A 16,513-nucleotide genomic window follows, 5' to 3' on the forward strand; every position below is an offset into this window, starting at 1 on the left:
CTGAGCTTAGCCGTGGCATGTGTGGACGTGTGAGCTTGTCTGCTTTGCCTGAATCCTTCCCAGCAGCTTTTCCAGAGGAGATGCTTATGGGGATATAGGTAGCAGCTCCAACATCTTCAAAACACACTGCTACAACTAGGTTTCCAGTTTTGTTTGTTGTCGCTGCCACTGTTGTTGTTTGTTTGCCTTGTTATACATACTAGTAAAGAACTGTTATTCCTTTTCCAAATTTTTGCCTGAAAGCCCTTTGATTTCAAAAACTATAACAATTTGGAGGGAAGGGGGTCATATTTTCCATTCCAAGGAAGGCTCCTGCCTTAGCAGACAACTGTCTTTCAAACCAAGTGGGAACACTAAATTGGGGAATAACATTCCTAAACCTTGACAGACTTATTTGGGACTCAGTGTGGGGCACAAAGGGTTGAGATAACAAATCTGCAGAGAGCAGGTTGGAAACAAATTTGATCTAAGCATTTGTAATAGGTACAGAGCCACTAGTTTTAATGTTGTTTCCTCTGTTTACACGGTTGTGGTACCTAACCATGTATATGCTCCCATATATGCACTATGTGCTCCTCATGATGCTCTTCAGAGCAGGGAGAGAGGGATCAGGATTGCTTTGTTGCTGTACTGTGGGATATCAGTTTAGGACATAACATCAAGGGCAATGAGGATCGTTTTGCGATATATATTTGGAGTGGCTTACTGTCCTAGGGTAACTTTATGATGCTTGTATCCCCAATCGTCTGTTCTGTTTGTGCTGTATATTGAGTCCTGTGCCTTTAAGACTGGTTCTAAGAGCAAGAAGAAGTGTGGAGTTTGCTTTGAGAAAACTGCCTGACTCCTCCACATTCTTCTCTGGACTGGGTGTTCAGCTGAGGCTGGGAGAGACTGCAGGACAGAGATCTTTTTGCTTTTAGTTAGTTTCAGCTAGCTAGGGCAGAGAAGTTCCCTGGACTGTTTTTTTTTTTTTTTTTCCTTTTTCTTGGAACTGTTTAAACCTGCTCTGGACTGAAAAAAAACGAGGGGAGCACCGGGGGGGCTTGCACCTGCGGCCCACCGGGGCCTGGACCTCCGCATTTTCCAGCAGAGCCAGAGGGACTGGGACTGATAAAAGACTGAGAGAGAGCCGAGCTACATCCATGGCAAGAACTTTCTCAATTTGCCATCTCACTCCAGAAGGAGAGGTTTTATTGTTTCATATTATTCATTCTTTATACTTGTAGGCACTTTGTTTGTTAAGTAAAATAGTTTTTTCCACTTTTCTCTGAGGAAGTTCTTTCCCGGACTGGTTGGAGGGAGGGGCCACTTGGGCTTGCTTCCCAGAGGGATCCTATACAGGGGTTATCCCCCAAATTTGTCTCCAAACCAGGACACTTACCTGCCCCAGCTTTGGGTGCTACCTATAGGAATTCATTAATAACTGTACCTAATCTGTAGGAATACAGGGGAGGGTGATTTCCCCCAGCTTTTACCCCTTTTCTCCTTCAGGGTTGTTACAACAGATTTGAGATATTTGAATTTCTTTTGGATGCTAAGGAAAGTATGTTCTTGTTGCTGTGTCTACTCAGTACCAGTGATGCCTTAAGATTTTAGCCTTTATATTTTTCAAATCCTACACTGCATTAGTGCATAAATCCAAACTCCATATAAAGTGTTAGTTAATTGACTTCACATTTTGGTCAGGGTAATAGTTTTAATTTCGAAACCGGGTGGAAACACTGATAAATGTAGTGGTTTCACGTTCACTAAATTCAGGTCTTAGTACTCACTCTTTTTCTGTGGGAGAGAGACTAGGAGAAAAACAAAGCAGGCTCAACCTTAAAAATGAACAAATAGTTTTATTAACGCACACTAAAAGAATGGAAAAAAGAAAGTTGGAAAAAAAACGAAAACAGAATGAAACTCCAAAAACACTCTTCCCTTACAAACTGTTCACTTTTTTACAAAACAACATAAAGAGACAAAACTTGTGACTTTCAGTCAGTTTCACCATCTGACAATAGTCTTTCATCAATTCTTTAGGGGAAGAGTCTCTCTTAGAGTCATGGATCTCACTGACAATTTAGAACAGTTCTCTTGTTGGATTTTTAACTGTCACAAATACAACTGCCTGGAGAAACCTGCTTTTATGACCTTTCCCATTAGCAGGTTCCCAAGCTGCTTATGGGTCATGGGTCTTAGACTTTTGCATACTGGAGTGCCACCTTTTAAAGATGAATAACTCCAAAACAAAAGATTCTTCATCTCAAGGTAAAGAGATATCTTCTCACTTCTTCACTGGCACAGAGGGCTTCTCATCTTTATCTCTGTTCAAGCATCTTATAGGATTAATATTACTTAGTCCATCACAAACACCTTTGCTCAAATCCACACACAAATCTAAACAATGATCTCCCTAAATGCATATCTTTCCTATGATTTAAAGGAATAATCTAAATATAGAGTTCATTTCTATGGCTCAAATAAGAATGGAACAACCAATGCTTCAACTCTCTGTCCCAATAGTCTTTTCACTCTTGCTCTACTAACTTCATGCTGTTTTTTTCTTTATGTTCACTCTGTCTTTTTTACTCTCTCAGAGAAGGGCCAAGCTCTGGAAGCTTCATGTTGCCAGGAAAGAGTTAAATCTTCCCAGAGTCTTTGTCTCTCCCTCTGTAGCTCGTGGTATTAGACGTTCAAGGCCACGCTGGTGAGGGAGGAAGAACTCACACAGAAACATCAGAAATCAGAGCACCCAGGCAATCCGGAATCACAGAAAGAACCCCAGGCAGGATCATAAATGCCTTCTCAGCCCACCCCTTGGTGTAAATCGGGGTGGCCTTAGCCTAAATAGTGCCCATTGCTCTTATCCGGGGCCCGGCAGAGATCTCTCCCTACTCCAGGGAAGTTTAGAGAAAGTAGTTGTTGTAAAGCAGCAACCTCTCCTTTCCCCCGTCCCCGGGAGCCGATAGAATCCAGCCAGGCCTCAGGCCAGCTCCCCCCCAAAAAGGGGGGAGCAGCAGGCCCAACTCGATGTTACCTGTCTCTCTCAGGCCAAAGGAAAGAAGGAAAAAGACCAACTTACAGGAAGTCAAGGAGTTTTATATAGTACTTCCCAAAGTCGTAGCCAACAATTTTCAGTAGTCAGAACAGATGCCAATATTCCAACTAACCCTCTAATAGGTCCCTGTCCTTTCTAAAGCAATTCCCAGGTCCTGACCTGGAGAATTATTCTACATTCTTCTATAACTAAAAAGCCAAACTGTACTAACCCACGACAGTCAGACAAAACAATCCCTCTGAGATTCAAGGACACCCTACAGCCTCAGGCCCCAAAAATTATAAACAAAAGTGAATTTGTGGGAAGCAAAGTCAGGGTAAATGATTTCGATACCTGAAGCTGTAACTGGAGGATTAACCCCTGATATGTAAATGGATTAAACTTATATCTGTCTGAAAAACTCATGACCGTTGTCCATCTTGGATGTAGCACTGCTCGGAGGCTTTGACGGCCCAAGTTGTACCTTTTGAAGGCCTTTAATAAATACCTACTCTTATACTCTTAATCTTGTCAAGCCACAGTTCAAGGTAGCCACGCCAAATTTAGAATAATAAAAGTTTGCCAGGTCTCCTCAATGCAGTCCACACCATGAAAGAGACAAGAAAGAAATTTCAAGGGAGAATAGAGATTTGCCACAAGGGTGGGATAGTAATGAGTGGCATGGAATGTGGCAGAAAACAGGCCAGTATTTGGAGGACTTCTCTCCTCCAATGGTTTGGAAGGTCATCTCTGAACAACCAGAGAACCCTGTTAGACTGGAAGAATATTTGAAAGGAAAATGCTGTGGTGACTCCAGAGAGGCACAAATTACTTCATTTTGCTGGGCCCTGGCTGCTATTTATCAGACACTGCTCATTACTAGACAGCACCCTCAGGGGGAGGAGGAGGAAAGCAGAGCAACTGGCATTGTGGCCACTCAAACTGCAGCTGAACCAGAGGAACAACCTGTGCTGGTAGCAGTCACCCCATACAGAAGAAAAAAATCCAAGACCAAATCAGATCACTTAGTGAGGGATGAAGAGGAAGTAGGGTCCTCACAACAAGAATAAAAGGCATGGCCAGAAATAGTAATTTGATCCCTATCCCTGGGTGAGCTGCGAGATATGTGAAAAGATTTCAGCCGCCAGTAGGGTGAGCCCACAGTGACCTAACTGTTCCAGTGCTGGGATATCATGACCCAAGATATGGAACTAGATGGTAGTGAAGCCATGCAGCTGGGATCCCTGTCCTGGGACGTGGGCATTGACCAGGGGATTGGGATAAAGACAGAAACTCTCAGCCTCTGGAGATGACTCCTGTCAAGCATGAGGGAAAGGTATCTTTTCACAGATGATCTATCAGTGCACTGAGACAAGTGGAACACCATGGAGCAAGGTATCCAGTACCTGAGAGAATTAGCTGCGCTGGAGGTACTCTATAAGGATTCAAGTAATGAGCAGTCCCCTATAGATCCAGGTGGAGTCTAGGGCACACAACCCATGTGGCAGAAGTTCCTATGGAGCATGCCATCGTCGTATGCAAACTCATTGGCGGTGATGTCATGGAAAGAAAGGGAACAAACAGTGGATAATTTGCATTCTCAACTGGTAACATGAGGAAAGTCTCTCTTCCTCCCTGTGGGCCTGCATCTCAGCCACAGAAAGACTGTCCAAGGACTTCCAGCAATTTAAAGAGGAAATGTCCTGTGCCCTGCCAGTACAGGCCAGAGTCTCTGCTATTAAGAGCAAGCATGCCCTTGCTCAAGAGAGAGAGGGAACACACCATGAGGTAGGTAACCTGTGCTTTTACCTGCATGACCATGGAGAGGACGTGAGGAAGTGGGATGGAAAACCCACCTCTGCCCTAGGAGCCATGGGTATGTGAGTTGAGAATAACAACCACCACGGGAAATTCTTCAAGGATAAATGCTGCTCCAGTTTCCAGTGGGCAGGTCCTCAGACAGAATGGAAGGTGCTGATGTTATTTCCAATCCTCTTGAAGGGACCTGCGGTTCATCATTTTTACAACAAGTGAGCAATGAGTACCATGACCAGAACTAGAGGGGCCCTGCCTCCAGCCAGGTGGAGGAAAGAGACAATTGGATCTATTGGACTGTGTGGATCTGATGGCCTGGCACATCAGACTCACAGGAGTATAAGGCTTTAGTTTATACCAGTGCACAATGTACCCTGATGCCATCAAGATATAGTGGGGCAGAATCCATCTCTATTTCTGGGGTGACAGGGGGATGGATCCCATCAGCTGACTGTACTGGAAGCTGAACTGAGCCTGGCTGGGAATGAATAGCAAAAGCACCCCATTGTGACTGGCCCAGAGACCCCATGTATCCTTGGCATAGATTACCTCAGGAGAGGGTATTTCAAGGGCTCAAAAGGGGCATTGTTGGTCTTTTGGGATAGCTGCTGTAGAAACAAAAGGAAATTAGGCAGCTGAATACCTTGCCTGAACTCTCAGAGGATCAAAGTACAACAGGTACTGATCACTTGAAATACATTGATTAAATCATCATATGGGGCAACACAGCAGAGGATGTTTTTGAGAAAGGGAAGAAGATAATCCATACCCTTCTAAAGGCCGGTTTTGCCTTAAAGCAAAGTTAGGTCACGGGATCTGCCCAGGAAAGTCAGTTTTTAGGAGTAAAATAGCAAGATGGAACAGTACAATGGACCACATTGAAAGCATAGGTGGTGGGACATTCAAACACTAGGATCTACATTTAGCAAAGGCCACTAGAGGCTCTACCAATCGAGCTGGCCCTGCCCAATCAAAACATCCACGTGCCTATGAGGAATGTGTTAAGGAAGAGTTTGGCTTAGTCCTGCCTCAAGGAAAGGTAAACCCATTCATGGAATTGTTTTTGCACAAGGACTCGAGTTCACTTGGTGGGTAATGCAGAGGGATGGGGAAACATGATGTGTACCTCAAGGGAATTTGATTTTTGACTGAGAATGGCCTGTAATGTTGAATTGTATAATATTGGTTGCTGAATGATACTGCCACTGTATGTCATAACTCTCATAGACAATGAGAATGGACTGCTCCAGATACACGAGTCATGAGCTCCTGATGCAGCAACCAGCTGATAGCACACCAGCCCTCCTTCCCTAGAAGACATCTAGGACAGATAGATCCCAGTCATGGACTTAATGAAGTCATCAGACATCTTGGAAGGACAGCCATTGTCTAAGGGAATGATACCCATGCATGTGTGTGTATATATACATATATAAATATATATATATATATATTTGGAAGTTGTAGGATCTGGACATGACATAGATGGTATAGAATAAGGGGTAGATAATGTCTTAGTTCCAGCCAGGACAAGATTAATTTTCACAGCAGCCAGGAGGGGCATAGCCAAGACTGAGGTTATTAGATACCACCTCATGCCATGTATGGGAAGGATGGAGGGCAGTGGCGTTTTTCTCTCTATCAGTATTGCTGTTGTTACTGTTCATTTTCCTATTTTATTGCTGTTTCTAGTAAGCTGTTGTCATGGGTTGGCACAGTTTGGTTTGTAGTTAGGAAGGAATATGCAGTGTTTTTCCCTGTCAGGACCTTGGAATTGCTTTAGAAAGGACAGGGACCTTTCAGGAGACTAGTTTGGTATATTGGCATCTGTTTTGACCACTGAGGATGTCAAATGCAACTTCAGGAAGTACCTATATATAAACCCTGATTTCCTGCAGGTCAGTCTATTCCTTCTAGGCCGGCCACAAGGTAATATCATGGGCAGCAGAGGAGGGCCTGGCTCAGGCCCCACTTCCCTCTGGGCGGCCGGGCCAGGCCCGGCCAGGCCTCCGGAAACCGCTGCCCACACGGGGAGCGGCCCAAGTTGGCTGAGCCCCCTGTCACCCGGCTGCCGGCAGGGGAGAGGGGAGGCTGCAGCTTGGCAGTGCTGGCCACATGCCCGGGGCTGTGGCAGAAGGGGTCAAGCCATGGCATGGCTTAATAGCCGCTGGCAGCAGAGAAAGAAAGCCTGCAGCTTCATAATAACTCCAAGCCGAGACACCCTAAATGAGACTGAGGGGTAGAAAGGACAACATCCACCAGCCTCCCCCGGCTTTCTGTCTCTACAACCCTGCAGCCCAGGACAGAGAATCACATGGCTACTGCAGGTCTGGGCAGATTTAACCCTTTCTGGGCAACATGAAGCTTCCAAGGCCTAACCCTTCCCTGAGAGAGAGAAGAAAGAGACAGAGTACGTAGAAAAGACACCGCATGAAGTCAGTGGATCAGAAGTGAAAGAACTGATAATATTATTGGACAAATGGATTGAGGAAGTGGACATTTTTAACTGGACTTCTCTGGGGTAAACTATGGAGAAATGAACTGTTTCTTGTAACATCTTAATGTTGTTTGGGGGAATGCTGATTCTAATCAAAATTGGGGACTGATATGATTGAGATTTAAGTGAAAATCTCAAAGCCCTTGCTCCTGGGGTAAAAGGAGGTCTTTATTTCTTTTGAGACAGAGACAATTTTAGAGATAGAAGAAGAGAATCCTTGTTTTGTACTGGCAAAAGCATTCTCATACAGTATCCCAAATACACGGAGAGGCCCATAAGTAGGCAGGGGAAAGGCTGAGAATGGGTGAAACAGCACAATCTTCAAAAATTCCAGGCGGTTGCAGATTTGTGACATTGGGAGCCACTAGACTGTTGTAGTCTTGTGGCAAATGTCTCCATGGGACTCTAGAGAGACTCCTCTCCCAAAGTGATGAAAGCTTATGTTTCAATGGTGAAACTGACTGAAAATCACAGGTTGTATCTCTATGTTGTTTTGTAAGAAGGTTAACAGTTCGCAGGGGGAGGGAAGACCGTTTTGGAGTTTCATTCTGCTTTGTTTTCGGTTTTTTCCCAACTTTCTTTCTTTCCACCCTTTTAGTGTGTGTTAATAAAACTATTTGTTTATTTTTAAGCTTGAGCCTGCTTTGCTTCTCTCCTAATCTTTCTCCCACAAAAAGAGAATAAACCCTAAGATCCCTAGACTAAATTTGGCAACCAAAAGTTAGCGAGCATGAAACCACTACATTAATTGGTGTTCCGCCTGGGAATTGAATTAAAACCATTACAATTGTTCATTTCACAACCTGTGATCTTTTCGTGCCTCCAATTCTCCTCTCCATCCCATCAAAGAAGGAAGGAGTAAGCAGCGCATGGTCTAAAATGTTTCAGTGGGAACAACAGATTGGGGAGTACCATTCCTGAATGACAACAATTGGTCTTTCAAAAAAGTGACAAATAATTCCCTATAGAGGACTTGTTAACATGACTAGTTGCCTCAAGAGACAGCCATTTAACACTTACTGTTAAAATTCAATAGATGATGGTAATGTTTCTTCTGCTGTATAAATCTATGCTTTTATCAAAAGTTGAGCCTTCAGTGCCTTTTCTGCTTAGCATTTTGAATAACTTATGGTCACAAAAAACTCAAACAAACCACATGAGAGATTAGGCAGAGATCACATTGAAGTAGCTATATCATTAAGAACTAACAAAGCCTTCATCAAACATTTGTGTATGGGCATTTTGTTACCACATTAATGACAAATTAGAAGGGATTTAGATAATAGCTACAAGACACTGGAACAAGTACAAAAGAAGCCTTAACCTCTCAAGCTTAACACATCGCTGAAAGGCATTCAGCTATGGTGGCACAAGTATCGGCAGAGTTAATATTCTGCAAGAGAAGTAATTGGAAGCACAGAGATGAAATTCAGTTTTCATCAACACATTATAGCATTCTTTTAATAAAGGTGAGTGCTTTCACAGATAGTTATTCTAGCCAAGATCAGCAAACATTTGAACACCAGTGTAGCTTATACCCATGAATTAGAGGGCTATACAAGCAGATTTTATGCAAGACCAAATGCATATTCACAGAATGCATTTTAAGTTAAAGCTACTCCATTGCATGACTTTTGCTTTGACAAGGCCAAAGACGGTGCTGCAAAAGAGAATATTATTCATAGCATTTGCCTAGGTCTGACAGCAAAAGGTTTCTAGCTGTAGAGATGCCTAAGGATTAATTTGAAACCAAACATTTTTGCACAATGTATATGACACAAAAATTGACCCAAGTGGCCCAATTGACTAAACATTGGTCCTTACACTGTTCCAATACTCTGGCAAAGAGTTTTGCATCTTAACACCTCCAAATATTTTGCTACAATGTGTTGCGTCATGTGGCAACAAGTGACTATCGTGTCCAGGGAGGTTACAACCACCGGCAGGGAAACAGACGAGACAAGTCTGTTGTTAAGCTCGAGAATCCATTTATTCCCCCCCACCCCAGGCTGCAGAGGGGGTAGGGACAAAGAGGAGTGAAAACAAAGAATGTAAGAAGGGGCAGGGTCATGGGTTTTATAGGGTGGAGTCTTAGGGTTTGGGTCAAGGGAGGAGATAACACAAGGAGAGTAAGATCAGATTTCAGCCTCCTTAAAACAGGACTCCACAACAATGAATATGAAAACATATGTCTTAAATACTTTAACTAGGATACATATCTTAACTTGGGGAAGAGTCACATAGCTATTGCAAATACGTCCTTACTGCTATCAACTTATGTTTCTTCTCCCAAGCAAAAGCCCTTTACCCAATATTCTCAATTACTTGTATCATTTTAAGAAAACAAAACAGCCCAATGGAAACTCATCATGTCATGTTTTAGTACTAAAATCTTAAGGAGTAGAACAGCCTGCTTTCCAGGCAGCCTCCTCTGGGATTAACAAATACTACAGTATCTGAAAGTGTCACTCGCTTAAAACAGCCCTTTTACATTCCCCTTGTTTTCCATGTGATGGCCTCAATTAAAAAATCCCAAACATCCAGAAAGTCTGAAGGTCACATTTCTTCAAATCAAGATTCCAAAATGTCATACATGCATCCCAATTCAGTAGCTTCATAATTTTTCACCTATTTGTAGGCCCCTTAGGGCATATATTTATGCATTTAAAATATTTCAGAAAATGTGGAGATAGGCAATCAATTTGGCTCATCTTGGCTACTAATGCTTCAGGGGAAGGTACACAGTGCCAAATTACTATTAAACTGATCTGGTGCGATGAGACGTTCTTATTCAGTCACTACCATAACAGCTTAGTAATTGCAATTCTTCTAACTCAAAATGCTGGATAAAACACTAAAGTTTTAAAAAATGAAGTAGCACGCTGGAAATAGTAAGCTAATTTTGTGTACATGCATGTATATGCACACATCTGATGACACACAGCCCAAATTATAAAAGGACATGCCATATTATGAGTCACATGACCTCTAGTTCAGCCATACTGCAGTCCATCGGTAACTGCTACATTTCCAACTAACTCAGTTACACTTCAGTTCAAGATACTATCTCTGCTGTTTAGCCTATACTGCACATTACTATGACTATCTGATGATGGCTATAAACTACACCGCCAAGCTGGATGTCAAAGAAAGGAATAAAGTTCTGCAAGCATTTTTTTCTGGCATTTCCTACCCTCTAGATGTAAAATTAGCATCATGGATTACAACTAAAGTGTTACTAAAAAGAAAGCACTGTGAATATATCACTATGTAAAATAACAGGCAGTGTAAACATGACTTCAGAAACAGCAAGGTAAAAACATGTTTGAGCTTTTGAGAAGTTATAGATGTGGTCCCACACTCACACTGGCAGAACCTCACTGCAATAGCAGGGATCTGAAGGATTTACCAGGCAAACAAAATATTAAGAACACCCTTCTAACACTAGAGTCAAAAGCTTCCATTAATTTCTATAATATAAACCAGATCTAAAGTTATGCACATGTTTTTAGTTATTATCTCTTGAACAGAGAGGTTTCTTACAAGAAATCTCAAGAGGCACTATTCTTCACATTGCTATCCAAGAAAAAGTCATGTTTTATTTTACCTTATCCAAGGATCACTCTGTGCAGACTCGTGGAAATAGAGCCAAACAATGAATTATGCAAACTGACAGTGCTCAATCTTTCCAAATGGAAAGCTCTCTATTTTTATCCTCATGGCAGAGGCAGGGTCTCCTCTTGCCATACAAGACCTAAGTGCACACAATTTTCTGTTCTCATGCAGTATTAGAAGTGGAAATCATTCTCTGTGCTTCTTAGCATACGCAATATCCCTACTTGGATCACAGGAGTCCTAGGGGAAGGGCTGGAAGCTAGCTACCATCATTACCTTGCCTGTTGCTTCCTGAAGCCAGGTAGATGTCCAAAAGAGTCTACAGTCTAGGGCGTTCTGTGGGTTCCACAGACCCAACCATCCAAAAACCTACATGCAACAGCAGAGTGAGGGTCAATCAAGTATTCCCCAGGCCTGAGAGTGAGATCAAAGTATGCTTATGATCCATGAACCAACATCAGATGTTTGTTGCCTTCCTGCCTACAGACAGCTTCATATCTCTTTCACTTTGGAGATAGTCAACAAGAGGTGATCCTATCCTATGGATAGGCGGGTTGATTACTAGCATCAACAATACCTAAAGAAAACAAAAATAGAAGCTTAATTACACTGAGAGAGAAGCTTTGTAGCCCCTTGCAATGCAGAGGCCTGCAGAAGGCAGCTTTTATGCTCAGAGTACCACACATTTGTTCCTTGGCACCAAGAAATATTTTTGTGGAGTTGTGTTCTACCAGTTATAACTCCTATTTGCTTAATTTTAAGCTCTCTAAAAAGCATCCTATAAGACCAAAACTTTTAAACATGGTGCTTATACTTGCCATGAGTTATCTCTAAGTTCTATATCAATTCACTGCTCTGAAAAAAAATTATTCCCACATATTTCAAGTTGCTTTGAAATCAAAACAAATCACTTGGAAGAAACTGAGATCCAACAATACAGAACTCTAAGCAGCACACAGTTAACAAGTTACAAATAGCAGGGAAAGCAATGCTTTAACAAGTATTTAGCCCCCAAATTACTTGCAAAAACTAAGCATAATGCTTGGGTTCCTCCCTTCCCCATTTGTTTCAAGATTTGCTCCTTCATATAGCAAAAATACCTTATGAAATAAATTGTCCTAAGAACTACCAAACTCTAACAGTGCAGTTCATTCTTCTTGTTTCCTTGACACAGCAAACTTGGTCAAACTGTGCTTCTGGGCAGCACTACACATCTAATAATGAAGTTTCTATTTATATAAAATATCCCACTTGCACCTTCCCTGAAATATTGGCTTCCAGCACAAGAATGGGAGGTAACCAGTGTATGAAATAATTCAACTCCTTCCCTGAGGGTGGTGATCTGGAACCTGAGCAAAGGGTTGCCCAAAATATTATTCCTGGTCATAATGAATAGCTGCATAAAGTCACTAGATAAGGCAAAGATTGACAGGGATAGGGACAGCCATTCAGAAACATCTGAGCTTGTGACAACCTTCACTGCAGATGTAAACTTTTAGCTGATTGCATGAGGGGGGCTTGCAGTTCAGGACTGCTCCTATCTCTCACTGATACAAGCTGCTCTCCACAAAGTGGTTGCTTCTGAAGACTGCTGCCCTTTCTATCTAGATAGGAGGTCCTAAACTATGAAGTACTGCAGTAAACCTGAGCATGCTATATTAGTTTATAAAATATGCTTAGATGCTGTACTTGAATTTTTAAGAAGTCCCAAACCTTTATTGTAGACAGCACTAAGATACTGATAATCTACCATTTAAGCAAACATTCAGGGGGACAGGTTTTCTGCTTCAATTTATCAAATACTGGTTACAGGATTGGCAACTGAAAGCAGAATCTGTTGACATGTTGAACCAGCCTTTAACAACATAGCTCCTGTCAAAAAGGTACAAAGAAAACACTTCCCTCATTTCAATTTATTCAGCTAGTTCATCAACCCAGAGATAAAGGTCATATTCATTCAAGAAAAAACAACCTGTGAAAAGGTCCAAGTGTTTCACGAGCACAAATCAAGCATTTGTATTCCCAACCAACTAGCACTAACACTTTATTAAGGTCACATTAAGCACAGGCTTTTCTCAAAATATTTATACTTTAGCTTAACTAGAAGCCTTTGTACTTCCCTTCCAGTTCTTATCCTCAAACCACACCTCAAGTGGAAGAAAATTCCCAAACTCTCATCGCCACAAAGTTTAAAAAGTTACAGATTACGTATTTCTAGTCCTGTTTACCTAATCTTAGGAAATGAAAAAGCAAACAAGATGAAGCTAAATATTTCATCAAGTCAAGAAATCTGAAAAACAAATCAGATGCTGATCTGAACTACTGCTCACCTTGCATATGCTATATCATAGAAGTCACCCCACAAGATTAATACCCAACTTTATTTCTAAATGATCCAGCAAGCCAAGTCTAACACATCTAAAAGTTTGCCTGAAGGCCCAATACAAAGTCAACAACATCACTTCTTGGGACCACAGGACTCCTTCTCCCTAGTGACAGAACAGGGGTCTAAAAATCACCTTTCAGAATTTAAGATGCATAACCAAAGGTCAAACATGACCAAAACAAAATCCATGTGCAGCTCCTCGTGGAGGGAAGGTGAGACAGAAACAACATATGAGAGACTTCAGCCATGATGCTTGAAGAGAATTCCTCTGCTGTGGAGGGGTGAAGCCATCATGAGACCTTCATCTCCCACTCTCAAAATAAGCATCACAGGACTGGTCAGAAGGATTTACAAGAAAGGTACAACATTTCAAGGACGTAAAATACCAAAAGAGATATCACATTCATAAAACTGAGGTAAGGCAACTGGTAACCTTGCCTAAAGTCTACACTTGTTAATACACATCCCCAGATTATCTCATAGGTTATTTTAACTTCTTTCAAAGAACAATTACAAACACAGTCTCCAAGCAAAAATATTTTGAACCATTGTGATGTTCTTTGAAAAAAAATGGATGAGTAATGTAAGTGCCGGAAGAGGCTGTCAAACCATTCAGATGTAAAAATGGCCCAATTACCAACCCAAGACTAGAGCAACTTCCTGAATAAGTAATAATAGAGGCAAGTCTAAGAATATACCTACCACACCTACATGAGCATGTCTACCAACTCATTACAAAAAGCAAGCCTTGTGCCAAAGCCTTCCCTTCCTTCTAAATAATGAAGCCAAACTGAACACAAGTCTATTATTCCACATGCTACAAGTTAAGTCTGGATTTGTGGAACAAAGCTCTTAAACCTTGACCCAGCATCATGGTTTAAGCCCAGCTGGAAATAAAGCACCATGCAGCTGCTTGCTCAACCCCCCTCAATCCCACCATGGTGGAATGGGGAGGAGAATCAAAGTAAAACTTGTAGGTTGGGATAAGAACAGTTTAATAATTGAAAATAAAGTAAAATACAGTAATCGTGGTAAATGATAATAATAATGATAATAACAAGGGAAAAAACAAGTGATGCACAATACAGTTGCTCACCACCCGCTGACTGATGCCAGACCACCCCCCCAGCCCCCGGACCGAGATTGGCCACTCTTCTGGGTAATTCCCCACAGTTTATATACTGGGCATAACATTCTAAAGTATGGAATATCCCTTTGGTCAGTTTGGGTCACCGGTCCCAGCTGTGCTCCCTCCCAGTTTCTTTTGCTAACCTCCTCACTGGCAGAGCATGAGACAAGGGAAAAAAGTCCTTGACTTAGGATAAACGCAACTTTGCAAAAAACTAACACACTGGTGTGTTATTAACACCATTCTCATTCTGAATCCAAAACACAGCACTGTAACAGCTACCGAGAAGAAATTAACTCCATCCCAGTTGAATCCAAGACACCCAGAGAGGCCAAGATGCATGTCAGCCAAGCAAAAAATTCATCAAAAAATTTATTTCGGTTTGACAGAAATCAAAGGGCATGAAATGAGAAACACAAGAGCCACTACTAAAACAATAACTCCTGGGAGAAGGGAGCTGAAGCGGACATTATTTTGCTAGAGACCAAGCAGACATCAAGTGCAAAGGGGTCTGCCCGATGCAACAGATCTTCTGCAGGCACTGTGGCATTTCAATTGCTTCCTTTAAGAAAAAACATGCAATTTCTCCTTCAATTGTTTTGAGAATTTAAGTTTCCCCCTTTTCTGGGGCAGCAGTGCCAGATTTCTTGCTTACTGTATTTACAAGAGAACAAAAAATGCATTTTTGGATTAACAGGAAGACTCAGAGATAAATGCTTTTAATTTATCTACCTTCACCAATTATGTGTTGCTGTAACCCTTTGAAGGCTGCCCTCTAGAAATTTGGAGAGGAAGAAAAGGAAACGAGAAGGAGAAAAAATCATGAAAAACAGTCATGAAGTCCACGAAGTCTTGAAAAAAAAAAAAAAAAAAAACAACTTACAGCTTTTATCTTGAGCTAGTTATCCTACACAGGCTGCTCCCACATGACAAACAAAGCTATCAAGGGAAGCCCCTTTGAAATAAATATACACAGACTAGAACCAAGAGAACAAACCTGGGGGTGGAAAGGGAAGAGTTTGCTCTCTACCATGAGGTACCTGCGTTTCTTTGGGGCTAAAATCGAGAAATAACAGAATAGAGACAGCTATAACACGGCCTTCTCTTCCCAGAGGGCATCCTGAGAGAAGAGGCCCTGCAGGCTCCCAGCCTGCCTGCCCTGCAGATCGTCCCCCGCCGCCGGCAGCGAGCGGGGAAGGGCAGCTCACAGGGCATTATCTACGGGCGCCGAGCCGCCCTGCCTTTCCTCCTTCCGTAGGCCCCGGCCCCCTCCCGTGGAGGGTGGAGGAGCTGACAGCGACCGCAAGGCCCGCCGCGGCCCCTCCGAACCCGACAAAGACGCCCGGCAGGCGGCGAGGGGAGTGGTGCAGGCCCCAGCGGCAACTCGCCGGGATATCCGCGGCGGCGGGAGGCCCGGTCCGCCGGTGGAGCAGGGAAAAGCCGTACCTTGAAATAACCGCCCTCGTAGAGGGTGTTGGGGGGCCCGAAGATCGCCACCTCCCAGTTGTAGAGGTCGGACTCGTCGACCAGGGTGATGCGGAAGCCCTCCACCGGTTCCTCCTGCAGCGACTTCAGCTCCAGCATCAGCGCCTTCTGTGAGCTGCTCATCTGCTGCTGGGCCATGGCGCGGCGCGGCCCCCGCCGCCCAGGCTCCTGCCGCCGCTGCCCCGCCGCCGTCGCGCTACCCCACAGACCCCCCACCCCACGCTGACAACCGTCGCCGCCACTACTTCCTTTTGTGACGGCGCCCACTCGCATCTGACCTCAGCGCGGCGCGCTGCGTCGCACCACACCACGCCCTGCCGCACGGCAAGCCCCGCCCCGCCCTTACCGGTGCACTTAAAGGGGCACCGCTCTCCGCCACACCATTTCCGGAGTGCGTGAGTGTGTGGTTTCTGGCGTTGCATCAGCCCGTAAGGGGAAGGTCCACATGTAGTATGAGGCGGAATAAAAGCTGGGTGAAGAGCCATGAGTGGGATGGAGGGGGTGGTGTTCTGTGGGGGTCACGGGTGGGGCACGGCCAGTCTGTGCTGCTGCACTGATAAGGCA

The 16,513-nt window shown here is 43.4% G+C and overlaps 1 protein-coding gene across 1 annotated transcript in view; it reads right to left on the reverse strand.

Annotated features, from left to right (window-relative positions):
- The window catches only part of LOC120764902 (ubiquitin-conjugating enzyme E2 R2), a 189,458-nt gene extending 173,337 nt beyond the window's left edge, over positions 1–16,121 (reverse strand). Inside the window, exon 1 of the mRNA XM_040089028.2 lies at positions 15,911–16,121. Within this exon, the coding sequence (XP_039944962.1) occupies positions 15,911–16,087 (177 nt within the window). The 5' untranslated portion in view covers positions 16,088–16,121. The remainder of the gene's footprint in view (positions 1–15,910) is intronic.
- Positions 16,122–16,513: the final 392 nt, after the last annotated feature.

The sequence above is a fragment of the Hirundo rustica genome, chromosome W (genome assembly GCF_015227805.2).
Source record: "Hirundo rustica isolate bHirRus1 chromosome W, bHirRus1.pri.v3, whole genome shotgun sequence".
NCBI classification, from domain to species: domain Eukaryota; kingdom Metazoa; phylum Chordata; class Aves; order Passeriformes; family Hirundinidae; genus Hirundo; species Hirundo rustica.